Here is a 27,100-nt window from a genome sequence, read left to right on the forward strand (position 1 = left end):
AACGCTCTCCCAAACGGGTTCTTCCTGTGCACGGAGTAGTTCATTCCACGATCGATTGTGCTGTAACCAGCGTACAGAGACCCTTTTCACCCAAACGGGTAAACCCCGAATTTCACATACTATAATAATGGAATTAAATCACTGCGACGGCCAGTCCGGCTCCGGCACCGCCACTGCCTCGCCGACGTCAAGCGGGGGCCAGTACGAGAGGCGGTAGTCTCGTCGACGTCAAACGGGCCAGAAGGCAGGAGAACTGGGTTGCACCTGCAAGCCCGGTGGCAGACGGCATGGCAGCATGGGATGGATTCCTTCTGCTGACTCATGCGTCAACTCAAAGACCCATACGTAAAGTGGAAGGGCTACAAGTCAGCTCAGATTCAGAGTAGGGCTCCTTGTGAGTTGTGACAATTCAAGCTGTGCGTATGTTCCTTCTAACCAAGGCGGTCATTGGTTACTGCTTCGCGTTTCCCCTCGTACAGTCATAATTGCGTGACCACCGACCGATCCATCCGTGTCGACCCCGCGCTTAATCTTGCCAGCTTCCTCTTCTAACCAACATCTTCCAGATCTGATGTTGAACGAACGCAACACCAAACCGGCTGGGAGTTTCACAAATAAACCACGATCTGGACACATGACGGCACAACAGGCTGTATCTGTAATTTTGTAGCGCAACACAATTGTAACAAGGATAGACGAACCCAGGTGAGTGCAGCAGCATGAACAGCAAGGGAGTCGGCACGTCGGGGACTTGGGAGCCAAACAACCTTTAAAAGCTAACTTTCTGTACATGGCAACGATTCAGCAAGTACACCTACATTCTTTACAACATACTCTAATGCTTTGGATAATTTATACACAACCGAAAAAAAAAACAGACCACACTGTTCTTTGCTGCATGCTAGCCAAACATAACCAGCTTTACTTTCTCATATAGGTTACCTTTTGTTAGCTGCGGGTAAGTAGGTTAGCAAAAGTTTTGAGCTTCAAAATCCCCCATCTCTTATCATAGAACCACCTGTGGTTCATATTAGTATATCTTACTTGAGAAAACAGGCATCACGATACGGATCTTCCATAGCAAATGGAAGCAAGGTAGAGGTTCTTGGACCATTTATCCTGTAAACAGATTGATCAGCAGGTGGAAACAAATACAAAACCCCCTCCATGTATGGAGCTCACAGTTTCAAATAAAAAAAGAGAGGATCGTGGAGCCACCTTCACATGCTGGCTGGGGAAAGCAGATGTTCTCAGGGTCTCCTGCGTTTCATCAGTAGGCTTTCTCCTAGGGACACTCAAGATAAAGGCCGCCTGGTCCCACGTGGCAGCCGTTGCGGTGATGCGATAACCATTGTCCCAACGCATGTGGATGCCCTCACTTGGATATAAGAAGTCAAGCTCCACTACCTAAAAAAGAAATACGTCTGTTCAGGTATTTGCTTCAGGATTGGATCCTTTGTAATTCTCAATAACAAAATGTTACATTCTTTCCAGATTGTATTCAGCAACCAAGAATCAAGCAGATCAACCTCTGAGTTTGTTTGTTCTTTTCCATTTAAGGTTTCTGGACACCAAAATCAAAGAGACACTAGCGCATACCTGAGCACTGAAACCAGCATTGCGGGACATGACAACTGCCCATCGGCTCCCAGCCGTTGCCATAGCAGTAACATAAAAGCCCTCCTTCCATTTTTTGTTTATCCATTTGAAGGGAAATGAATCGCTTACTTTGTAGGACTGCTGCGCATATTGCGTTCCTGGAAAACCACACTGAGTCATTTCTTATTCATTTATACCAACAGAAAAAACAAATGTTCCAATACCCTCGTGTTTCCACTTTGGATAGTGCATCCAAACAAAAAGGAAAAAGAACATCTACAACTCTTGCCCATATTTCTAGATATAGCTTATTGATTATGTCAAAAAAATTATGTACAGTAGCTTATAGTGTTGAAAGCTTAAACACATCTCCATAGTGATTCATGAGGGAGTAGCGAGCGTGGCTCTTACAGTAGATGCTAAAGGATTTTTTTATATATAGTTTATATGCTAAAGGATTGGAAAAACAAACTGGAGCTAAAAAGTTGAGGGGGAACATGTGATGTCATATTTGTCCAGGAGATTCCTGAGATGAACCTTGTCACTAGATCATCATGCAACGATGATCCAGTCACCAAGTATGTTCTGAAGTCCAGGTGTCAAGCTGAAACATTGAGATTAATTACCTCTTGACATGATCACCAGAGAGCTGCCATTATTTGCACCGGCCAGTGCAGTGATATAGAAATTTCTCTCCCACTGCTCCATTATCCATTCCTAACATAGCACAGGCAAGTTAAAGCTCTAACAGCATAAAACAACAACATGCAAATGACAATGAGATATCACCAAGGATGTCTAATCAGTGACGTGTTGATATCCAACCATAAACAGAGAATAGTAATAAACCCAGTAATGTAACAAGAATTGATATTATATTGTTTACCTTGTGAAGAAAGTGATGAGAGAGTTCGTATACTTGAGATGTAAAACCAGTTCCAGCATCCATAATCAAAGCCCACAGATTTGAGCATGAGGCAACTGAACTAATAAACAAGCCATCTTCATTTCCCTTTTGAATATGCTGTAGTAATCTATTATCAGCTACATTGTAGTGGTACCTGATAAACAAATGCAGTAAGAAAATGGGAAATCTCTACTGTTATTGAGCAGATATATGCATCCAGCAGACCTCTGTTTCATAGGTCGACGGGCATTGTACACGCTAATCCACTGAGTTGCTGGCATCCCCATTCTGATCTTCTTCTTAGGTTGCTCATCATCATTTTCATCCACTATTAAGCGGCCTCTCTTCTGGCCAACCTGGTATACTAGCTGGAAATCCAATCAAGCATTAGTTATTAAGCAGATGACTTTTTATTACATGCATGCAAAAGGAGATAATTTATAACCTGCAGTCGAAAATTGAAAAAACATGGGGTCAACTATTGTACTTTTGCCAATTCATTATCTTTTCCACCGCATCCGTTAGGCACTGAAATCTCATTGCCCTTTACCCTAAAAGACAAATGCCTTAATATGGCCTATGATAGCATAACACAATATTTGTATTCTCATGTAAGCCATAGACAATATTTAGCACTTCACAGAATGAACATGAGAAAAGTGAGTTGATATCTATGGTATAACAGATTCCCCCAAAGTTTAAATCACAGGGTCACCACAATTCAGTGAACAAATATAGGGATTCCTGGAGCATAACTATTGCTAATATAAGCAATGGCTCCAGAACCAATGGAATCATAAATTACTTGGCGAAGACAGAGGACATGGATGCAAGTCCTTGGAGCTAATAAAAATAAACAAATCACGTAGGAATAATGTACCTTCTGAGCACCGTCTGTGTTTATCGGTCTTATGTCTGGATTTGGGCCAACAATGCCATCAAAAAGAGAAATGCACTTCGCATAGTTTGGTTCTTCGTCAAATTTCAAGTTCACGACATACTCAACAAAATGCCGGAAAGGTTGTGGGCAAATTCCACACAGAGACTCTGGGGATGTCGCCATCTTTTTCTTGCAGACAAGAAAACCTTTGTTCTCTCCCTAAATTGATTGAAGAATGGAACAAGTAATACAAAAAATTAAGAGTGAGAATAAATAAAGAATTGTGAGTCAGAATAAAAGTGACCTGAACATCGACTAACCTGGTATCCTTGCCAAGGGAGGCGACCACGGAGAAGAAAGATAAGTGTGTATGCGAGGGATTCAAGGTCATCTCTCCTGCTCCCAGTTCTTCCCAAGTGGGCATGCACACTAGCATAGCGAACAGTACCCCTGTTTATGAAGCAAAAGCATATGACAAAAGTATTACAATGAAGCAATGTGCGCAGTAAAGGACATCATACAAATATTTCCAACCAAACCTAAAGATATCAGGTCTCTGATCATATTCGACATGGTGCCCCGAACCAGCATCCTTCCATTTAGTTGCTGCACAAGTACAAAATAATATTTTATGAAGAAACAACATAAATAACCAAAAAGAACAACATAAATATTCGACATGAGTTGCATCTGATTACGGCTTACCCAGTCCAAGGTCAACAAGAAAAAGCTTCTTCTCATCTGGGGTACCAGGAGGACCAAGCAAGAAGTTCTCAGGTTTCACATCACCATGGACATACCTGCCACATACGCATCTTATAAAATACAGTTTCAAAACAACTATACAAGACACATAGTTCCATCTCAACAACAGAAAACGAATTACCCTTTAGAGTGCATCTTCTCCAGTATGGAGATTGCCTCTATGCCTATGCAAGCAACCATTTCAACAGACATTCTATAAAATACAACATTGGAAATGATGGAAAGGGTTAAATACAAATGGTAAATATTAATTATAAAAAAAGTGCAGATACCCACGAGTGGGAATTGTTATTCCAAACATCCCATAGGCTTGGTCCCAGCATATCCATAACCTGCATGCAGACCGAGCCAGATTAGTAAGAACAAAATTTTATTGATATTATTAAGCAAATAGGAACAAAAGAAGATTCCACAAAGCTACGAAAATACATGAGAAACTAAACTAAAAATCCTTTGATGCATATAATATCTACACATGCAAGTGAAACAAATATAAGTTCATTGTCCAATACCATGATGTAAAACTCAGCCTGCTTTCCTTTGTAGTGTACCCGTGGGACACCATGGTTTCCACTAAGGGTGCTGCGCCAAAGAGAGGTTTCAAATAAACAAGAGAGGTTAAATGTAAAACAAGAAATAACTAACACCAAAAAGAATACACAGAAAAAATATCAAAAGATAACTAGTCAGAATTCACGAATCAGTACGTACTTGTAAACTTGCCACTCATAAGGAGCTCCATAGTTGCAACCTTTGCTGGTTTGATGTTCAAATTTCAGCGCAACCTGACAGATATAGAGGTAAGAAAATTGATGGGACTGCACCTTTTCAGTTCCAACACCATGAAGCATTTATGGAGATGCAGTGACCTCTAAAGCATTTGAACCAGGGCTCCGATCACTGAGACGAGGGGCAGAAATACGTCGACCAACATATACTTGTCCAAATCCTCCCTTTCCAAGCTTCCTTTCAAGCTTATAGGTTGGTGAATTTCCAATTTGTACCTGTTTCAAGTGAGCATGTGAGCATCCGAAATAAATATGCAGATAGCAGAACAAATCATGCAACCACAAACACAACATGCCTGAAACTTAATTCTGTACCCCAGATGTACATCCAGGTAGTATTATAATAGCATGATGCAAAATACAATGAAGATGTAGAATGAATTGAGCGTATATTAGATAGATCATAGGAATCCTTAACTAATATATTTAATTTGTTCCTACAAGAAATGCTACAGTAGGCCAAACCCATTTAGCCATAAAACACCTTCTAAGATCTACCAGCGTGCTAATGGCTTTGTCTTGTTTGAAACACAGGAATTTCAAAGTGCAGCATAGTTCTCGCAGGGATCACAGGAAATTCTGTAAACAGAGTGAAAGAATTTAACGGAGCACTCTATTTACGTACTACTGACGATAAAAACGTGGATTCAGAAATGTAAGGAAGATCCATCACGGGAAGGGCAGAAAAAATAGTAATTACCGACTAGGGGAACCCAGGCTCCAACAACAAGTGTTTTTAATGCATGGTAATGAAGAATGTTCATTTTATTAATCTAATTTTACATGGTACAGATATGTGTGAGAACAGCTAGGCACAGCATCAACACCTATACAGCAGGATCAGTACATTTGTTGGCATGTCCATTCAACCATGTTTAAATGCATGGACAAGGTCTTGAAAGTACGAATAGAAAAGAGCATTTATTGTTAGGACGTTACTACCACCTGGGTCTACTAGTTGTTAGCCATTTCGCCAATCATTTCCTTGAAAGTCATGACAAATGCTAAACTCCATAATCCATATATGTCCACAGAAAGTGGCATGCCGACAATATTAAAAATAGCGACGCATTGCGACAATAATAAAACAGAAATTGCCTCACACAACACAAACTAAAAGCACCAAGTAACGACAAAAAAAGTCCATGCATCGTACATATTTGCTTCCAAAATAGCTAATTCATTATCCATGTGAATAAATATCTCCTACAACTTGTCAAACGCCAAATATGACGACAAGTATCCTGTTACACTAGCAAATATATGTTGCACTAAACCCAGCAGCTCCAATCTGAACTCTCATGATACACCATACATCACCAGCCAGATCTCTAGTGTAGTTCAGAAACTTGAATCCTACCCTAGGTTTAGATTTGTTACTTACAATAAAAAATATCAATTGGAGAGATCTTAAATATATATTCGTTATCTTTTGCAACTTTGTGTGCTTCTTAGTTCTTGTCCTAGATTCTCATACAAGATGGTCTCCCCCCTAATCCACCGCTAATTTGCCGTAACAGCCATCACTAACCAACTCAGTGTGCGACAAGCATAACATCTCACCGCCCTTGGGTTATCAATCGAACAGAAATTCGGCCGCGACCCACAATCGGCAGCAGTTTAATCAAGCAACACAACACTAAGTGCCACGCTATTTCCATAAGCATCTAAATTACGTCGAGAGAGCCCTGAAGGTATTTCGAGCTTACCGTCTGGGGCAGCGGCGGGGCGCCCCCGTCGTCGCCCGCGCCGGCGCCTGCCTTGTCCCCGCTCCGGCCGCCGCTGTCGAAGTCGTCCATCCCTTCGCCTCCCCCTCCCTCCTGCTGCTCCTCCTCGCGCTGCTGCTGCTGCTGCTACCGCGGCGGCGGCGGCGGCGGCGCAGCTGCTACAGAACCGGAGACCTCGCGGCTCGCGGCTCGGCGACTGGATTCCGCTGCCGCTGCCCTCCACGGCCTCGGCGCGCGCAACCGCGGGGCGCTGGCATCCGTCACGGGCTCAGCCCCACGGCCCCGCGTCCGGAGAGGAGATCGGGCGGGGAGGCGAGCGGATATCGGTTGAGGCGCGGTTGCACTGGGTTAGGGTTTGGCCCCCGGCGTCGGATGAGATGGCCGGCGAAGACGGGGGCGGTGGTCGGGGATGGGGAGAGCGAGGAAGAGGCACACGGCAGACGCCTCGGCAGCACGGGGAATTGGGGAAAATGAAAAAAAGATTGTAGAGTTGCAATACGAACTATTCCACGCGCTGTTCATGCTTCTGTAAACTCCGCCTACCCCAGGTGCTTACGTAGATAGAAAGTTTACGTCTTCGAGTAAGAGTTTCGTTCGCGAAGTCTACGGGTTCTCATCGTTCTTTCCTTTTTTGTTTTGTTTATATGAACCCAAAACAATACGAAGAATCGAAGATACAGCTTTCCAAATGGGGAAAGCAACGAGGCAATTCACCATTCAAGTTCTAGGCCCCTTCCTTTTTTTTAAGATAACTAGGATGTTTTTGGAAGTCGGGCTCAGCTCGGTTGGTCAGTCCGCGTGGGTGCGAGGTTGGCAACGAGAGTTCGAATCCCGCAGGTCGCGTTTTGTGAGGCGGATCGCCCGGAATTTAAATCTCGAGCCCCATGCCACGTTCCTCAGGGTGATAGGAAAGTAATGTACCCTCTGGTCTCAACTGGAACCCTGTTCTCTTAGCAACTATAAGTACATAATTTGAGAGGTTTCAAAAGAAGATTATGCCTCCGATGTGCCTTTTTGATTAGTATACAATGTGCACCTAAAATTCCATGGACTAGATCCTTTAAAAATCAACTGATGCAGTGGCGTGTTCCACGGTCTTAAAACAACTTTGGCATAAAAGTTGAAGCCCGATCTCATGAAAGCAATGTCTAGTCATTCTGCACCAATGCAAGTTATTGTGGCCCTTGTTTTTCAACCAAACAAAATCACTCGCATAGCTTCCATTTTCTCAGCAATTCGTTTCAAATCTTCCTTTTAAATCCTAACAAATTTGAAAAGGTACACGAATCTAGTAAAATCATAGAGACAATACGAGTAACCCGCTGAAGATGCTATTAGTCACCAAAGGATAAGAGGTGGAAATTAGTTTTGTCGATCCACCCAAGTTTAAAATCAAATGCGATAAGTTCAAAAAGAAAACACACATTTACGTTCAGAAAAAAAAAAGAAACACACGTGCGCAATACAAGGAGCAGTGTTGCTGGAGGAGTGAAGGACTTGAAGGAGCTTGAGCCTATCCGTGTCGCGTCAAATTCGTGCATGGGCCTGGTCGGGCCTCGGTCCAAGTCGCGTCAAGGCCCAAGCTTAGGCGAGCCCGATCGGCGACCAACTAACTAAGCGAACCTGCAAAGGAAAGCGGAAAATGCTAATACGTTCCCAGATCTCTCCCCTCCTCCGCCCCTCTTCTTCCGCGTCGCCCGCCCCCGACGCAGATCCACCCGCCACCTCCGAGGGGAGATCCTCCTCTAGTCCTCCCCTATTCTCTTCCGACTCCCCTGCTGACTGATCGTCTCCGGGGGAGCAGGGAAGATGCTCACCAAGTTCGAGACCAAGAGCAACCGGGTCAAGGGCCTGGCCTTCCACCCGCGGCGGCCATGGATCCTGGCGAGCCTCCACAGCGGGGTGATCCAGATGTGGGACTACCGCATGGGCACCCTCCTCGACCGCTTCGACGAGCACGACGGGCCCGTCCGCGGAGTCCACTTCCACGCCACCCAGCCGCTCTTCGTCTCCGGAGGTAACCCGCTAGATCCCTCCTTGCCGCGCCCGCCTGGTGCGCGATTCGTCATGGGCGGCTGCATTGTTGCGGTGCTACGAGTGTCTAGCCCCATTCTATCTCTCTCCCTCCCTCTGGTTGGGGCCGTACATGGCCTTAGATGTTTGTGCGATCCGGCGATTGTGTAATCGTGGGCACTTGGACTAGACTTGCACCTTACAATTTCTCTTCGATTAGATCTCGTTCAGTGAGAAGTGCGGTGGTTGAGAAAAATATAGTTTGGTAAAAGATCTGGTCCTTGTATATCATCTGTGCTTACGTTGACCTGTTTGATAAATAATTTCCTTAGTGCTTGATTTTCCTGTGACTGTAGTCTCAGTGAATCCAATAATCTTTTGAAACATGAGGTAGAATGCATAATGTCGCAAATACATTCTCATTAACATGCTTTTTTAGCAGAACTCTATATTTTGTTGAATGTTTGTGAAATAACGTGTACTACATGGAGCCCATAGGAATTGTCCGCTCAAATTGGAATATCAATTGCTATCAGAATAAACCCTGAAACGCATCCTAGCATGCTCTTGTTAACAACTACTCCGCCAGTATTTATCCCTGTCTACTTCACTTCACATGCTTATAATTTATGCCTTCCTTCTTAATGAATGCTTCCGATCTTGCCATGCATTACAACAGGTGATGACTACAAAATCAAGGTGTGGAACTACAAGACCCACCGCTGCCTCTTCACGCTCCACGGCCACCTCGACTATATTCGCACCGTGCAGTTCCATGCTGAGTATCCTTGGATTGTCAGTGCTAGTGACGACCAGACGATCCGGATCTGGAACTGGCAGTCACGCACCTGTGTCGCCGTGCTCACTGGTCATAATCACTATGTCATGTGTGCCTCCTTCCATCCCAAGGAGGACCTTGTCGTGTCAGCATCTTTGGACCAAACTGTGCGGGTATGGGATATTGGGGCACTCAGGAAGAAATCAGTCTCACCAGCAGATGACATTATGCGTCTCACCCAAATGAACACTGATCTGTTTGGAGGCATTGATGCAGTTGTCAAGTATGTCTTGGAAGGCCATGACCGAGGGGTCAACTGGGCATCATTTCATCCCACATTACCACTTATTGTTTCTGGGGCTGATGACCGCCAAGTCAAACTGTGGAGAATGAACGGTAATGCTGCAAATCCCTTCTGATATTTATGATTTTTTGTCACACACTGAGAATTCTATATAGTGATGTGCAAGCATTGTCTTTCTGTTAGTACTCATATTTTAATTAACCCTTAAAGATAGAGATGTGCAAGCATTGTCTTTCTGTTCCCTAACATTGGTCTTTTTTTTGGACAGACACAAAAGCGTGGGAGGTTGATACTCTCAGGGGCCACATGAACAATGTGTCATGTGTCATGTTCCACGCGAAGCAGGACATCATTGTGTCCAACTCAGAAGATAAAAGCATCCGCATCTGGGATGCCACAAAGAGAACTGGCATCCAGACATTCAGACGGGAGCATGACCGCTTCTGGATTCTTGCTGCGCACCCTGAAATGAATCTTCTTGCTGCTGGTCATGACAGTGGCATGATTGTTTTTAAGTTGGAGAGGGAACGCCCGGCTTTCAGTGTGAGTGGTGATACAGTTTTCTATGTTAAGGACCGGTTCCTCCGGTATTACGAATACTCCACACAGAAAGAGGTCCAGGTAGCTCCGATTAGAAGGCCCGGAACAGTCAGCTTGAATCAGTCACCAAGAACATTGTCGTATAGTCCAACTGAGAATGCAATCTTGATCTGCTCTGATGTGGATGGAGGCTCGTACGAGCTATACATTGTGCCCAAGGACTCGGCCGGCAGGTCTGATTATTTGCAGGAGGCAAGGAAGGGAGCTGGCAGTTCTGCGGTTTTCATAGCCCGCAATCGGTTTGCAGTGCTGGAGAAGAGCAGCAACAATGTTTTGGTTAAGAACCTTAAGAACGAGATTGTGAAGAAAACCTCTCTTCCTATTGCAACAGATGCAATTTATTATGCTGGGACTGGCAACATATTGTGCAAAGCTGAAGACAGGGTGGTAATCTTTGATCTGCAGCAGAGGCTTGTTCTCGGCGAACTCCAGGCACCTACTGTTAAGTATGTAGTTTGGTCCAGTGATATGGAGTCTGTTGCACTGCTGAGCAAGCATGCCATTATCATTGCAAACAAGAAGCTTGTCCACCGCTGCACACTTCATGAGACCATACGTGTGAAGAGTGGTGCCTGGGATGAAAATGGTGTATTCATATACACCACTTTGAACCATATCAAGTATTGCCTTCCTAATGGAGACAGTGGCATCATCAGAACGCTTGATGTCCCAATTTACATAACCAGAGTTATTGGGAACAACATCTTCTGCATAGATCGTGATGGAAAGAACAAGTTGGTAACAGTTGATGCTTCTGAATACATTTTTAAGCTTGCCCTTTTCCGGAAGCGCTATGACCATGTCATGAGCATGATTAAGAACTCGCAGCTGTGCGGGCAGGCTGTGATTTCTTATTTGCAACAGAAGGGGTTTCCAGAAGTCGCCCTTCACTTTGTGAAAGATGAGAAGACAAGATTTAACCTGGCTCTTGAGAGTGGAAACATCCAGATTGCTGTTGCTTCAGCAAAGGAACTTGATGACAAGGATCACTGGTACAGGTTGGGAATTGAGGCTCTGAGACAGGGAAATGTTGGTATAGTTGAGTATGCGTACCAGCGGACTAAGAATTTTGACAGGCTTGCTTTTCTGTATCTTATAACTGGTTACTTGGACAAGGTGGGCTTTATGTGTAAGATTGCTGGGCAGAATAACAATTTCATGGGCCAGTTCCACAATGCACTTTATCTCGGGGATGTGCGGAAGCGAGTTGAAATCTTGGAGAACACAGGGCAGTTAGCTCTTGCATATGTAACAGCTGCCACTCATGGGCTCACGGAAATCACTGACAGGCTTGCTGCTGAGTTGGGGGAGAATGTCCCTTCTCTACCAGATGGAAAAGCTAGCTCACTTTTGATTCCCCCTGCTCCTCTTATGTCGTGCAGTGACTGGCCTCTACTGAGGGTGATGCGTGGTATATTTGATGCTGGTCTAGATGCTACTGGGAGGGCAGATCAGGATGAAGACTATGACGATGCTGGTGGTGATTGGGGTGATGAAGACCTAGAGATTGTTGATGTGAACAATGTGGTGGAAAATGGAGATGTTGTTGACCACAGTGAGGAAGATGAGGTAAATGAAGAGGAAGGTGGCTGGGACCTAGAAGATCTGGAATTGCCACCGGAGACAGAGACACCAAAAGCTGCTGGTCCGGCCCGCTCCACTTTGTTTGTGGCTCCAACGCCAGGTATGCCCGTCAGCCAAATTTGGACACAGAAGTCATCCCTTGCTGGGGAGCATGCTGCAGCTGGCAACTTTGACACTGCGATGCGGCTGCTTAGCCGCCAGCTTGGAATAAAAAATTTTACTCCTCTGAAGCCATTGTTCCTTGATGCACATATGGGCAGTCATACCTTCCTGCGTGCATTTGCAAGTGCTCCAGTTATACCTGTTGCTGTTGAGAAAGGGTGGAGTGAATCTGCCAGTCCTAATGTGAGGGGACCACCTGCACTTGTGTTTAATTTCTCACAGATGGATGACAAGCTTAAGGCTGCATATAAAGCCACAACCGAGGGTAAATTCCCAGAGGCACTGAGGCAGTTCCTGAGCATCCTGCACACTATCCCACTCCTTGTGGTGGACTCGCGGAGAGAAGTGGATGAGGTGAAAGAATTGATTGAGATAGTGAGGGAGTATGTCCTTGGTCTTAAGATGGAAGTGAAAAGGAAGGAGATGAAAGATGACCCCATCAGGCAGCAGGAGCTGGCTGCCTACTTCACTAACTGCAAGCTGCAGAAGGTCCACATGCGGCTTGTCCTGACTAGCGCTATGGGGCTTTGCTTCAAGGGTGGGAACTATGCTACTGCAGCGAACTTTGCGCGGATGCTTTTGGAGAACAGCCCTAACGAGGCCCAGGCAAAGAAGGCTCGGCAGGTTGTGCAGGCCTGTGGGGATAGGAAAGATGGACGCCAGCTGAACTACGACTTCAGAAATCCATTTGTGGTGTGTGGGGCAACCTTTGTTCCGATATACCGTGGACAGAAGGATGTTTCGTGTCCATACTGTGGATCTCGGTTTGTGCCCTCGGTGGAAGGTGAACTGTGTAGCATATGCGAGCTCTCAGTGGTTGGAGCGGATGCTTCGGGCCTCCTCTGCTGCCCTACACAATCGAGATAAAGTGGCCTTGAGTCTTGACAGGTATGGTTTATTCAATCATCAAGGAATGTTTGCTTTTTGTGTGATCAATTTTGGTCTGGTGATAAGGTTTTGGATGCCGTGTGGGATTATATTCATTTGGGGAACAACACATTCAAATAATTTCTAGCTCTGCTTGTATGAAAAATATTCAGAACTTCTTGCGTGAAGTCAGTGAATGACATATACTGATCTGCCTAGCACTTCTGAGTTTCTAATTTGCTTAAAACACCTGAAAAAGAGTGGGCAAAAAATCGTGTGTTTTCATGTTGCCTGACACAATTTCTGCTGGTAGTAAATTTTTTAATGAATTGGAGTCTCTCTGGTGCATAGACAATGTGAAACTGATATTCATACATGCTCTGGACATTGTGCTGATAGTAATATTTTTATTCAATTGGAGTCTCTGGTGCATAGACAATGTGAAATGGATTTGCATACTGATTACTCAAGTTTACCTTGTGTGTTCAATCACCTCTTTGTATGGCTGCATGGAGTTGGCCGTATGTTGCTTTAATCTTGTACGATTCTTGCGCCTTTGGTTCCTAATTATTGCTGGTCTGTAATGGGATAATAGGGGAAGTTTTGGAGATTTGGATTCTCGTTCATGCATTTGATAATCCAGTTAATTGACAAGGTCCAATGGCTAGATAGTTTAGCATTTGATAATCATAGCTCTCTCTTAAGGTAGATCTTTGAATGTTTTGTTTCTGGTGAAAGTAATGTGTGTGCTTCTTGTCCCAACAGGTTGGTGACACCTACCACAAGCCTGATATTACCAAGCCAGCTGTGATGGTGTTTTTGGTATGGTGATGGTGATGCAAGAACTAAGGACTGGGTCAATAAGTTGCGAAAGGAACATATTTTTGTATTTAGTCGATTGAGAATTCCTCCACATTTTATGATGGTGTACCATGTTGGACTTCATTTTTGGTAACTGATTAGTTGGTTTTCTCGCTGCACATGTACGGGGGTGTTGTCTTGTGAGACTCTTGAGTTGTGACAGTATTTGGGTGGGCATTGGGCCGGTCTGGCTTGCAACTGCAGACTTTTAGGGCAAATTCATTCCCAAAAACTTGTTTCAATAGTATGTAGGCTAGCGAATGTGTGATGACCGGCTCGATGCTCCTGTACCTTCTTCCGTGTTTGAACAATAGTCCATGTGATTTTGATCACGACAAGAGCATGTATACATACATTCCTGGAAAATGTCTCCAACCTTGTTAATGCTCGAAATTGGCAACTGATTGGCCAAGCAACTAATTAGTTCATTTGGCTGTCGAGTATGCTGGTGTCTAGAGCAAAATGGTTTGAACAACTGATTTGATTTGGTTGGTTGCATGGACGGACCTGCTCTGTATGGTCGTGTGGAGCTTTACTCTAGGCTTTTAGCTACTAAACTAGACCCTAAATATCTCACCAGCCTGCATGTTCTGCTTCCCCTCCCTCTCCGGCGCCGGAGACGGAGCTGTGGCCTGCGAGCGCCCTGTCTCGCGTGCTCTGATCTGTAGCAGGGGAAAACGTCTGCTGCTGCTGGTGGGAAGGAGCCCGTGTACAAGTCGCGTCATGGGCCAAGTTTGGGCGAGCCTGATTGGCAACTGAACAAGAGCACCAAAAGGCCGAAAAGGCAAGCAGGGAAGGGAAGGGAAGGAAAGGAAAGGAAACCCGGCAGCTGCTTCTCGTCATCTCGTGCGCGCCAGCCAGCAGCCTCGCGCTCGTGCTCTCGCTCCACGGACCACGGCCGGCCGGGCCGGCGAGCCGTACGGCGAGGAGCCCCCATGGCGGGTGGCGACGTACGGCCCGAGGCGCATGTACACAGCAGGCAGGCAGGCAGGCAGGCGAGGCGAGGACACGCGAGGAAAAAGGCAAAAAGCGAGCGCGGTGGGGTCGCCAGGCATGACGGCTGCCTCGTGCCGGCGCGCCCGGGCCGGGTCACCAGAAAGGCGACCACGCTTGCTTAGCATGGGAGGTAATCGCCTCCCACCCTCTTGCTCGTTGGTTGCCCATCGGCGTCAGGGCGCTTGCCGTCTGCATGTCCGTTTGCTCACTACCTTCTTCTACTGGAACTGGACCAAACAATCATGGCAGCGATCATATCGACCCGACCACGCACGCACGGCGATCTTGACCTATCTACGTGTCGCAGCTCTAATCCACCAGCCAGTCCAGTATCAATTTACCACCGGCTCCCATCATATATTTCCTTCATATAATAGTATATATATTTTTCTCTTTTTTCTTAAGATTACACAATACAGCTAAGAGACTCATGAAGCACGCGCATTCACCCTCTATGAGCAATGTACGCAAAGTCTACCCTTATGAGCATCTTCGAAGATTGAGCCAGCGAATCCTTAAGATTGACGAAGTCACCACAGACGCCTCGCTGTCGACGGGAACGTCGCCTACCACTCAACACCGTTAAATCCTAAAAAATTCGCTCCCACGGGGAGTCGAACATATAAGAATGAGTAAAATCGGTCCTTAAACTTTCAAAGTGCACATTCATATCCTCAAACTTGCTAATCGTACCACGTGAATCCAAATCATATTTTTAAGTCATAAAGTGAGAGTGCTTCAACTTATGTGGAGCTTACATATGGGTCCAAATCTTATTTTAAAATTTTCTACTCAACTCTTATGTTTTTCTATTTTTTTCCAAAATTTTGTTTCAAAACTTTATGCCAAAATATTTTCTTTTCCAATATTTCCTCCAAAATTTGTTATTTTTTATTTTTTACAAATTTGCACATATGATTTTCTTGTTTTACAAATTTTTATACAGATCTTTTGTATTAAATATATTTGTATAGGTAAAATAGTATGAACTATTTTTGTGTGTATATAATTTTTTATTTGAACAAATTATATAACTTTTGATTTAGCATAAATAACTGTGATTTGGACCTCACATGATATGATTAGCAAGTTTATGGGTTTGAACGTGCATTTTGAAAGTTTAGGGATCGGGATGAAATCCCGAGCCCAGTTCAAGGATTGAAGGTACATTTTACTCTATAAGAAGAGTCAAAAGGCGGTGGAATTTACCCAACCTGCCAGACGGTGAGGTTAAAATCGATTTTAGACATTCAGGACCGGATAAATTTCCATTCAGTCCAATTTCTAGTATTGTTCTTTTCTATGAATTTTTTCAAGTATTATTGTATTGAGATTGTATTCTTCATGGAATGCAGGGAATACTATATAAAATTTCGCAACGGGTCTCCTATCATCACTATCTATATATATAACGGGCGATAAATCACTACTAGTATTCGTGTGTGGGGCCATGACGTGTCGGCAACTGGCACGAGTTAGTTACAGATGACGCTTAAACTTGATTAGCCTCTCATATAAAAAACCTTGATTAGCCTTTGCCTTACGTGTCCATCAAACATAACATTTCCACGATGGCAATTGGCAGCCCTAGAGCGATGCATATCCATCTATCCACAGCTTTAGTTTTACCCACCGTGTGTTGCATACGTGAACCGTACCTAAAACTGGGCCAGCACCTAACGCTGCATGCGCCAAAGAAATTTTTTTGTTTTGTTTTTGTGACATCACGTAGCTTGGCGTGACCCCTTTCAAAGAGGACGGAGCGACGACATCAAAAGTGCATTATTACTATTATTACTTACTCCAGTCAGATACTCGATGATCAATGATGTGACCAGCCGAGTTAATTAAGATGCTGCAACAGCATGAGTGTTCGAGTTGACTTGAACATGCAGGTACGTTCATGATCACGCATATAGGGCTTGCTGGCCTGCAAGTTTTTTTATTCCTAAGAAAAGGTGCAGTGTGTTCTTAGCTTTCATTTCCGGAAAACAAAACATCAAGTTCAATTTATCTGGAGAAAGTGTACCCAACTCAGCCGCAGCACATTGAAATGTGCAAAATTTACCATTTCATCTCGATCATATTCATATTCATATGCATATGCAGATACATAGTGTGACAGATCCACAGGAGTTCAGGGCTTATTAATTAGCTGCAACAGCACGCTAGCTATACTAGCCCTTGTTTATCTCGCTCGTCTCCTCACCGACCGACCAGCTTATATATCGAGATCGATTATCACGGACGAGGAAAGTAATGGAAAAGAAAGAAAAATTACACATGCAGGTGGTAAAACTCGAAACCCACATGACAGTGAAACAGTCGTCGTTGACACTATTATGTGTGGTGTGCATGGTGTGGCCACTTGCTTGGGACTTGGGAGCGCGCCCTCGTTGGGCAGCGGCGGGGGCTAGCCACGGCGGCGCACGCAGTTGTCGGGGGTGGCGTTGGCCGCCTGCAGGCGGAGGTTCTCGTAGAACTTGTTGATGAAGGCGTCGAAGTTGGAGTTGGCGCGCTCGTCGACGCCCTCCGGCTCGAGGGGGAACGGCGAGTCGGTGACGCGCAGCTGGCGGGCCCCGGCGGGGCTGCGACCGAGGCTGAGCGCCAGCATGGGCGACGGCGTGGCCCCGGCCGCGGTAGCCGGGGGCGGCGTCTCCCCGCCCGCCGCGCCCCCGGCCCCGGCCCCGGCCCCGGCGGCCTCCGCGGCGCTCATCATCTCGAGCGCGCGCGCCACCTGGGCGAAGTCGAGCCCGTCGCAGCCCCGGGCGGCGCCGCCGCCGCGCCCGCGGATCCTGAACGGGAACAGGGCGCGCACCGGCCCCGCGTACGAGTACGACGGCGTGGTCTCGCAGCTGAACTCCACGTCCCTGGGGTTGGGCGCGAACGGCAGGTCCGCGGCGGAGGCCGAGGACGCCGCCCCCGCGGCGCCGTTTCCAGTTCCTGCGCCGGCGCGAGCGGCCACCAGGTGGTGGTGGTGGTGAGCGCCGTGCGGGTGGTGCGCAGCGGCGACGAGGTTGCGCAGCGCCTTGCCGGCGAGCTTGCCCCGGCCGAGCAGAAGCTGGAGGTCCATCATGAGGCGCTTGCGGCAGAGGCCTCGGCGCAGCATGTGGAAGACGGCGCGGAGCACGCTCATGAGGCGCTTCCCGAACCCGGGGGGCTCCATGCCGCTGCCGCCGCCGGACGGCTGGATCCGCTTGTCGGGCTCGACGGCGAGATCCATGATGGTGCCGGGCTGGGAAATGCGCAGCGGGCGGGATCGCTCACGAACGAATCAGCGAGGTAGCTAGCTAGCAACCTCCGATACTCACGTGACACGAGCTCTGCTTCGCTTTCGCTTTGAGAGAGAGAGAGAGAGAAAAGCTTGGTGCTGAGCGCTGGGTGGTGGTGGAAGGAAGGAAGGCCGGGTTGATTTGCTCGGAGGCGGATGGAACGAATGGGATGAGGAGGGCGGGGGTCTATTTAAAGGCGGGAGCGGGTATGGTGGTGGTGCTGGTGGTGGTGGGCCGGTGTGGGGCCCACTGGCAGACGGGACTTAAGAATTAAGGAAAGGGAGAGGGAGCCTGAGCTGCGTGATGACAGGCTGATGAGCGAAGAGAGGGGCTCGCTCGATGCGCGGCGACTGACATGCGGGCCCGCATGCCAGTGACCAAGCTGCGGCGTGCCGTCGTTAAGCCAGGGGAGGGGAGAGCTGCGTGGTTCTGGAGCATGCTACGTCGCGCGCCGCCGCCGCCGCTGCCTGGTGAGCCGCCATTAGCCGGCCGGCTGACACTTTCCTCTTCGTGGCTAAGAAAGTGGTGGCCGGCCGGAGGCGCATGCAGCTAGCGTGCGCGTTTCCCCTCTCTCTCTCTCTCTCTCTCTCTCTCTCTCTCTCTCTCTCTCTCTCTCTCATCCAAAGGCGCTAGCTTTCGCAACATTTGGAAAGGTAGCTAGCTAGCTCGATCATTCATCCTAATTATTTACGTGAAAGGATGTTTAACCATTTTGCATACCCTGCTGCTGGTCGGAGGCTAGTGTTAATAACTAGCGATTAAAGTCGCCTTCGAGGAAGCTTCCAAAGACGACGGTAGGTATATATGTACTACTAGCGCGCAGTGCTATAGTAGTATACGTGTGCATGCTACTACACCGAGGGTGAGCCTTTGCAAGTTGCTAGTTCGACCCATCTTCTTTGCAGCCTGCATGCTTGAATCTTTGGAGATGCAGGCCGTGGTGGCTGTGCAAAACTTTGCTCCTGTGGTTCTGTCGTGTAAGCAGTCCATAGTCCACACGTTTAGGTCTGCACCAGCTCCTATTACTGAGTTAAACAACAGCGCCCCAATGCACAAGTGGTGAGAACGAAGCGAGTGTCAACTGGTCGAGAAGGCGTTGGAAAAATGAATCCAGCGAGTGAAAGCGGCTGAGCCGCAGGCCTAAAGCACGCACCAGCCACCAGCGTGCCGGCTTCGCCTGGCCAGCTCGGAACAGCACCCAGCTGCCAAAAAGAAAGGCGCGAAATTACCACCGGGATACGCCATTACAAACTTCAGCTTCAGTCATACACATGCCAGCATGCCGGTTGCCTCCGGAGAATTTTATTTTCCAAAGGCAGAAAGAAGTATGTAAACAAGTATAGGATGGTCGATCAGGGCTCAGGAAAGGGCATGCTGCCTGCTGCGGATGCTGCTGGCACGGACAGAGTACCTGCAAACTGGTTAGCAACACCGGCGTGTCTCATGGAGTAAACTATTGGGAGGAACATCTGTACGTACAAGCCGATAAGACCCAGCTTTATTAGGGTCGTAGAAAAGTAATCAAAGTATTGTGTCGTACACGCACCTGTATACGGAAGTTTCCATGCATGTTTAAATACTTTTCTTTGAGAGAATGGTTAAATGATACTTCTGTCATCAGCAGGAAAAAGGAATTGGGTTGAGGGGAGAGAGAAAAATATGAGGCATGCATGTACCTGGCAAACAGAAAGAAGCTTTGGAGAGAGAGAGATTGAGAGATGTCTTCCGCGTCCCTGTTTCCTAAGGCGGCATGCCGTTCTGCAGAATCCGCTTTAGCTTCCCTGTAACACACATGCAAACCTTTGATTCAGAGAGGAACAATACAACACGCATTGCTTCGACATCACATCTCAAGCCTAGACAAAATACAACAAATACAAGATCTAGACGTGCACCCGGCCCTTAGCTTTTCATTTGCATTTCCTATCGGCAGAGAAAGCAAAACACTATTCATTCGTTCCCGGTCTGCAGAAAGGAAGAAGAAAGATAGCTATAAATTCCGTGGCACGCAAGTGAAGAATATCTACATATGTTTATTTTCTTTGGCCGTTGTTCTTCACTTCTTCCCTTTTGCTTGTAATATAGTTGCATACAGCTATGGCGGCTTTGGGCAAAGTTGGAGGCACTCATGAGCTCGGAGCTCGAAGAGCAAGGGGACTAGCACTCTGCTTCTGCTGTTTTCTTCTTCCCCCTTTTTTCCCTACCCTCTTTCTTGTTGGGGTTTAGGGAATTCGTTGCCGACTTTTCTGGCTAATCTAGGGAGACCACTGTTTGGAGTGGATGCTAAGGAATGCATGCATGGCTCGTGAGTGCCTTTTGGCACCTGCTGTTAATCATGTCAGGCTTCAACATCAAATGACTGAAGAATAACATTTTCATGAACACAACAGCAACAAGATGGTCATTAAAACAATGCATACAATTAAGCTATTTAGTCAGACAAGCCTCTCTTAGTATATACCTGGTGCACCAATGCAAATATCAGCTCCAGCCTAATCAAGTGTGGGCTCTAATTTGAGTTCATGTGTTTAATAAACAAATCATAAGTTCATCTTCTATAATCCATTTCTGTCAATGCCAGTGCCAATTTAGAGTGTGACGCAGAAAAGATTTGGAAGATATTAGTGACGAAATTAGATGTGATGTGTAGCAGGCCTGGTGGGCAAGTGGGCTGGTGCTCCCCAACATGTGTCCCCTCATCATGGTGGGAAGTAGAGAAAAAAAGCAGCTCCGATCCATCAAAGACACAAACAAAAGCAACCCTAGTTTAGGACTTTAGGCACTTTGGGCCCTCTCAAAAACCAGGCTCATTTGCTTTTTCCTTCATCGATGTGCTCTTTCTTTCTTTCTTTTTAAATTTTTGATCGGGTATATAGCTAGTGCGGTGTAGTACTGCTTGATGGTAAACAATAGATACTACACCAAAATCCATTTTTCTTTTGAGAGACTCAAATAAAGCACACATATAAGTAGAACTTCTAAAAATCTAATGATCAAATGAAAAAGGAAATAAAGCTCTTGATGATTTTTTATGGGAAAAACAGCAAAAAGGAAAAGAAGTATAAAGGATTAGTCAAATGATGACCACTCCCTGAACGGCTGAACCCATATCAGGGATGGCTAGCTATATAAGACTTGAGTTTCAGATCTTTTCCCCTGTTTTTGAGATCACAGTAATGTAGTTGACATCTTTGCTAATTAAGGCCTTCCCTTTCATAATCTATCAGACAGTTAGTCACATTCACACATGCTTTGGTAAGAAGCTGCGACCGTGCAAGTACTAGCCAGAGAGTCCTCCTGCAATTATTGAAAGGCCCGGATCGTCAAACTGTAAGCCACTATCATCTGCGCCCCTTTCCAAAAGTCCCGCCATGAAACAGCGCAGAGAGCGGGATGGCGCCGCCGCCGTTTCCCTTGGACTCGCACGCACAGCCTTCCACGCTTGCCGTTCCATGGAAAACTCCAAGCAGCGGCCTGTGATTTTGTCATCTTTTCTCGAGAAAGAAACGTCCATGGTGGGGCACGCGTGCAGCATAAGCGCAGGCTGAAACAGGTAGCTTCACTGCTAAGAATGCCGGCCGGAGCAGCTAGCTACTGAAGCAGTGCGATCGAGTTAGGCAGGTCAGCAACTGACGACCTGTTACCACAAGAGCCGAAGGTGCTGCTGGAAACGTTAGCAAACAACCAGCAACGAGTTCATGCCTGATAGATTAATCAAGGTTAATTACCATCGCCTTCCTTTCTGAATGAACTTTGGTTTTAAAAGGATAACTTTGGCTGATCAGGCAGAGGTGAGAAAGGAGCTAGGCTGATACGCTAGCGTGGCTGTGCAGCAAGTGCAATCAGGCCTGTCCAATGCAGCCGCGAGCTTTGGTTTCCTCTTTGATAATAAAATCGTAACCGGCATGGCCAGATGACTTTATTAGCCTTCTCGTTTTGTAGTATGTGCAAGTGTGAGTATTCTAGTGGCACTTTGGTCCCTGTCTTGCTTTTGACTTTTTGAGGGAAAACCATTTCCATGCATTGAACCATCACCTATGCTGTGCTCTTTGATCTGCCTCTGAACCTATCGTGCTGTACGTGCAGGATTCTAGACTGGCGTGTTGCTATGCTGCAGATCTTGCTCGGTGAAGATCAGACTCCTGTAGTCCTGTATCTTGTTTGATTTTGGCAGCTAATGATTGAAAATAAGTGGACATAAAAACGTTAAAAACATCAGCCCAATGCTATGCAAGTATCTTCCTGTTGCTTGGCTCTGAACAGGTTATCTCCATTTGAAGAAAGGATCATCACAATACTACAGTGGGAAATTACCGAGAGACTGAACAAAAAGTAGCTGCAGAGTGGAAGTTGCATCGCAGGGATGTAGAGCAGGAGCGGAGCTACGTTGAAGGCTGTGGGTGCGGCTGCACCCGTAAAATTTCCATAATCACTTATAATTGCTAGATTTTTACTATGTTTTCTTCAGTTTCATAAATGTACTATGAAGTGCCGCACCCCCTTCTATTTTTCTCTAGCTCCGCCCCTGATGTAGAGTGAAGATGGTCGGTGGATGAATCACCGGCCACTAGAACACTCAGCTGGGACCCTCAGCACCGAGCACGCCATGGCCACCGACAACGTCACCGCACCGAGCACGAAGGGCCCGCAGGCGCCGGCCGGACGCCGGCGACGTGGCCTCCTGTCCATGTGCGAAGCTACAGTAGAGGCCAAACGGACTAAACGTAACAGAGCAAAAGCAATGCAAAGAAAGGTTTGTTACGAGAAAAAAGAGTATCATATAGATATTCAGATATTTTGTGTGGCCGTAACGACCGTACGTTCCGGTAACCTCTCATCAGTTGGGAGTGGACGACACGGGAACCAAACCGACCGTAGTGCCCTGCAGCCATCTCGCTGAATCAGCCGGCCCGCCGGCCATGGTCCACGCCGCTGACGGCTGACCGGAGATGGGGCCGCCGGCCGGCCGGGGACACGGTGGGAAAGGGCGAACAGGCTACGCGACGCCACAGACCACTGCGGCAGCGCCAAGAAGAAGGAGGCCCCGCCCGGGAAACTGAAAAGCGCGCGCGCGCGGGAAAGCCACGGGCGCGCGAAAGCTCCGCCATCGCCACGGCTGGAAAGCTCTCCAATAATGCAGACGGCTTCAGATCTCGCGCCCGGCCGGTCCAACTCTTCTCTCTTCACGTGTGTGTTTTGGGCTCCAGAAAAGGGAGGAAGAAGAAAGTGGGAGGAACGGATCGGAAAGCGGCGCGTACGGTCCTCATCTCCGTCTTCCTTCCTTTCCTTTCTATCCCCGGAGGAGGGAGGGGGGCCAGCCATGGCCATGGCGGCGGCTCACGAGTCACGTCGCAATTCAACACGAACAGCGCACGGGGGGCGGGGAGCTCCTTGATCCCCACGAATATTCCATCGCTGCTGTCTCAAAAAAAAATTCCATCGCTGCCACACACAAACTACTGCCCCCACAAGGCCACATGGGCCACTTGGCGATCCACCACGGGCCTGAAGAGCTTCTGGTCCACAAGCCTGTCCCAATAACCACTCGATCCATCGACGAATACGAGCTTCGGCTGCGGACGGCCCACAAAAGCGTGCAACAGTAGAAAAACAAGCCGCCTTCTGAAGTTCTGGTCCTTTCTGTTGCTGCTGCTTCTCCTTCCTTGAGCAGGGCGCAGCAGCAGCCAGCAGCCGGCCCTTGAATCCTCCACAGTGCGTTGCCTCCTCAGCTGCCGCCTGACTGATCCTACCACCAGGCACTAGGGTTTCCTAGGCAGGCAGGCTCCTAGCATTATCACGACAGCTGCACTGCCTGCGTGAGTGGCTGATGAAGACACGGTGCCACCACCATATGTCCTGATGTCCACATCCATATGACAGCCACAGCTAGCGATGAACAATCCAGACCGACAGCCATCCGCCGCTCCCAAGCAAGGCCGGCCACGCAGCGCAGGCCGTCTCCACTCCACCGCTGCCAGCGAGACGCCATGGCCAAGCAAGCAGGGAGATTTTTTCACCGGCGCCGGCGCCGTCGATCGATTTATTGCGCGTGATCAGCAACCGCAGACAGGCTTCGGCCCAGCAAGGCAATGAATGAGCTAGCCCACACGGGGCTGCGCTCTACTGCTCCAGAGATGGAGCGCGCGTCGAGCGGTCGCTAGAACGAGAGGGAAATGGCAACGGAGATCGGCAGCAGCGGAGGCGCCGGTGTACGCGTCGACAGCAGCTAGCCTGACGTTTTGTTTGCTCGTCGACTTGGCTGTCGAGGGCGATCCGTGTCGCCGTCGAGAGGCTCAGCAGCGGCTGTGCCCTGACGCCGACGCCATCGATATGATCTCCTTGCTGCGCTCGGTTAAGATAAGCTCCCACCCTCAAACCGCCATGGATGCCCAACGAGGTATGCCACAGGAAACCTGCATCTTCTTTCGTTCCGCCTGCGACCAGCTTAGCTTCTCTGAAAGTGAAAGCCTGTTTGGAACGATCTCAGTGTGAACGAATTTCTCGCGAAGACTGACTGATCGGCGGGTAGCTGGATATAGGCGATCTTGCTGGCCTTGTGGTCTAATAAACCAGCATGTACATGTGGTTGCTGCTGCTGCTGCTGCTGTTTTCAGACTTTGATTAGACGGGGACGTGGCAACGAGATGACTGGCCACTTGCTGTACCTCTCGAGGGCGCCCCTGTCATCTCCACGAAGCTCGAATCGCACGGCCAGATCCCAGCACAGTGGTCTCTACACTGCCAGGTCAGCAGCTGAACAAAGGCTTGATTTGAAGCCGTCCCGTATGGGCGCGAGCCCGTGCGCGTCGCCGATCCCCTGTGCCGAAAGGGAAGCGCAACCAGGCGTCTGCAGGGATCGCGAAAACGTCGCCCGGCCTGTAAACGTCGCGGGCCTTAAAGTTTTCAGTTGCGACGTTCCCGTTCGAAAATGACGGTCGCTGTACTGCACGCACTGTCGATCTCGCCGAGTGCGTTCTGTGCAGACGGTGTTCCCGTTTGGCAAAGCTCGCAACTTTGCAAGGGCATGACGATGGTGGCTGGCTGCTGTTTTTACTCCACAGTGAAACTGAACATTCATCCCGGTAGGCCAGTGCGTGAGCTGGTGATTGTACGGCGCCGGTGAGGTCATGCGTGGGAGCTCTGGGGATGTCAGCAATGGGCAGCGGCAAGCCAACAAGGCAGCAACCCAAGCGTGCGTTCGTTTCCTACCCTCTAAATTTTAGACCCATCGTATAAAAGAGAATCTTATTATTTAGAAATATTAAATAAAGTCTAATTATAAAACTTTTTGCACAGATGGATGCTAATTCGCGAGACAAATTTAATGAGCCTAATTAATCCATAATTTGCCACAGTGATGCTACAGTAATCATCCGCTAATTATGGACTAATATACCTCATTAGATTCGTCTCGCGAATTAGCCCTGAAGTTCAGCAATTAGTTTTGTAATTAAACTTTATTTAATACTTTTAAATGATAAGATTCTCTTTGATGTGACATCTCTAAACTTTAGACCCAGTAAACGAACACACGCCAAGGCCGCCCTGGCCTGCCATAACTCGCGCACGTTACTGCCAGTGCCAGTAGCACTGAAACGGTTGCAGACAGATTCCCGGTAATGAAATGGCCTGGACCAGCAAAGCTCGCAGCACTGCTCATCAGGACTGTGGCGCCGGCGTGCCACGCCATGGTCCAGCCTCCCCGTACGGCGCCGCCGCCCATGCCGGGCACCACCAGCGCAGCGCAGCCGTATGGATGAGTGGCCTGGACCAGGACCAGCGCGCCGTCGCGCGCGGGAGGCTTCATGGCGGCGGACTGAGAGAGGCCAGGCCGGCAGTACTAGGGGCACCACCGCACCAGTAGGCCACGGCCCACGGGCCACGGCTACGGGTGGGCACGCACACCACACCTGTACTGTAGCTTTCCCAGCGCCGCCCGCGACGCGCGGCGGCGATCGAGCGAGTAGATCTTGCAGCAGCGCAGTAATAGAGGCCGCTTCAAGCAAAACCCCGACGGCGCTCCACAGGCTACGGCCAGCTCGCCGTCGCTGCCAGCCGGAAACGGACGCCGGCCGGCGACGTCACGCCCTTACCGGCGACGAAGAGAGATGGGGATGGGGGGCGTAAATGCCGTCGCGGACGGGCGCTTGTGCGCTGCCGCCAATCAATGATTCCTTCCGGCGACCTACCGAGCCGGTTGGCTGGCCCAATCGCCGCATTATTATCGCCGGAGCAGCTCCGGGCAGGTCCTGGTTAATCAGCGATTGGGTCGATCCACCGATCGATCACCCGGTCGCGATCGGGTCGTGCTCGCCGACGTGTGATGACAGAGACGCGGGTCCTAGCTACCCCGGGCGGGCAGCGCGGCGCGTACAGCGACGACAAGGACGGGCGCGCTGGCTGGCTCGCTCGCTCGCTCGCTGCGCGGGGAGGGGTAGGTCCGCCCTGGCCGGGCCTGTCCATCTTGCCGCCGGAACAGGCCAAGCCAGGGGCGCGCCTCGCGGCGCGGCCACTTCGCCATGGCCCGTGCTGTCGCCGCGGGGCTGGGTGTGGTGTGGGTTTCACCGATCGGATTCAAGCGGGGCCTGTGCTGTCTCTGCTGCGCTGAGCTCACCGCCCCGTGGGCTCGGTCGGTCGGCCGGCTGCCCCGGCCCCGTCCTCTCCGTGCCTAGTGGTCGGTCGAGAGGAGCAGCAGTGCCCGCTACAAGTTCAAGTTCGTCGTGTACATGTCACCTTATTGTACCCATGACACAGCCACGTACGGACCGGACCGTCCGGCAGTACGTACGTGCAACCGCAAATCCGGACTGCATGTCCGTACGGACGGTACAAATGCAAGTGTTCGCGCCGTACAAACCATAACCAACCAACGTTTGTGTTGTACAAAATCACGGACCCGTGACACGTCGAACAACCCGACGTCCCGACCCGGGTGCCCGAGCGATCGACCTGAACCCAAACCCGAGCTGCACGTCTATAAATTGTGCAGCTCCAACA

At 48.5% G+C, this 27,100-nt stretch overlaps 3 protein-coding genes across 3 annotated transcripts; 1 reads left to right on the top strand and 2 right to left on the bottom strand.

Annotated features, from left to right (window-relative positions):
- Positions 1–747: 747 nt before the first annotated feature.
- Positions 748–7,149, bottom strand: LOC112894017 (casein kinase 1-like protein HD16). Its single transcript, XM_025961573.1, has 16 exons — positions 6,649–7,149; positions 5,021–5,155; positions 4,863–4,936; positions 4,664–4,733; positions 4,428–4,483; positions 4,273–4,344; positions 4,092–4,186; positions 3,926–3,992; positions 3,707–3,836; positions 3,387–3,605; positions 2,732–2,874; positions 2,486–2,660; positions 2,226–2,316; positions 1,600–1,757; positions 1,219–1,407; positions 748–1,119 (listed from the first exon to the last, which is right to left on the bottom strand). The coding sequence occupies exons 1-16, from the start codon at positions 6,736–6,738 to the stop codon at positions 1,060–1,062; spliced, it is 1,824 nt and encodes a 607-aa protein (XP_025817358.1). The 5' UTR covers positions 6,739–7,149; the 3' UTR covers positions 748–1,059.
- Positions 7,150–8,297: 1,148 nt separating this feature from the next.
- LOC112892108 (coatomer subunit alpha-3-like) lies at positions 8,298–14,201 on the top strand. Its single transcript, XM_025959185.1, has 4 exons — positions 8,298–8,683; positions 9,359–9,853; positions 10,030–12,995; positions 13,740–14,201. The coding sequence occupies exons 1-3, from the start codon at positions 8,476–8,478 to the stop codon at positions 12,972–12,974; spliced, it is 3,648 nt and encodes a 1,215-aa protein (XP_025814970.1). The 5' UTR covers positions 8,298–8,475; the 3' UTR covers positions 12,975–12,995; positions 13,740–14,201.
- A 2,678-nt stretch (positions 14,202–16,879) lies between these two features.
- Positions 16,880–18,247, bottom strand: LOC112894391. Its single transcript, XM_025962088.1, has one exon. The coding sequence runs from the start codon at positions 18,052–18,054 to the stop codon at positions 17,245–17,247; it is 810 nt and encodes a 269-aa protein (XP_025817873.1). The 5' UTR covers positions 18,055–18,247; the 3' UTR covers positions 16,880–17,244.
- Between the last annotated feature and the right edge of the window lie 8,853 nt (positions 18,248–27,100).

This window comes from Panicum hallii, chromosome 5, assembly GCF_002211085.1.
Source record: "Panicum hallii strain FIL2 chromosome 5, PHallii_v3.1, whole genome shotgun sequence".
Taxonomy (NCBI): Eukaryota; Viridiplantae; Streptophyta; class Magnoliopsida; order Poales; family Poaceae; genus Panicum; species Panicum hallii.

What these genes read in the sequence shown, in the direction of transcription:
- LOC112894017 (XM_025961573.1), bottom strand. Translation starts at nt 6,738, where the DNA reads ATGGACGACTTCGACAGCGGCGGCCGGAGCGGGGACAAGGCAGGCGCC. An exon ending in TGGAATAACAATTCCCACTC is followed by an intron (nt 4,345 to 4,427) that starts GTGGGTATCTGC and finishes TGTATTTTATAG; the next exon opens with AATGTCTGTTGAAATGGTTG. An exon ending in CAGAGACCTGATATCTTTAG is followed by an intron (nt 3,837 to 3,925) that starts GTTTGGTTGGAA and finishes CTTCATAAACAG; the next exon opens with GGGTACTGTTCGCTATGCTA.
- LOC112892108 (XM_025959185.1), top strand. Translation starts at nt 8,476, where the DNA reads ATGCTCACCAAGTTCGAGACCAAGAGCAACCGGGTCAAGGGCCTGGCC. An exon ending in GCCGCTCTTCGTCTCCGGAG is followed by an intron (nt 8,684 to 9,358) that starts GTAACCCGCTAG and finishes GCATTACAACAG; the next exon opens with GTGATGACTACAAAATCAAG. An exon ending in CAAACTGTGGAGAATGAACG is followed by an intron (nt 9,854 to 10,029) that starts GTAATGCTGCAA and finishes TTTTTTGGACAG; the next exon opens with ACACAAAAGCGTGGGAGGTT.
- LOC112894391 (XM_025962088.1), bottom strand. Translation starts at nt 18,054, where the DNA reads ATGGATCTCGCCGTCGAGCCCGACAAGCGGATCCAGCCGTCCGGCGGC.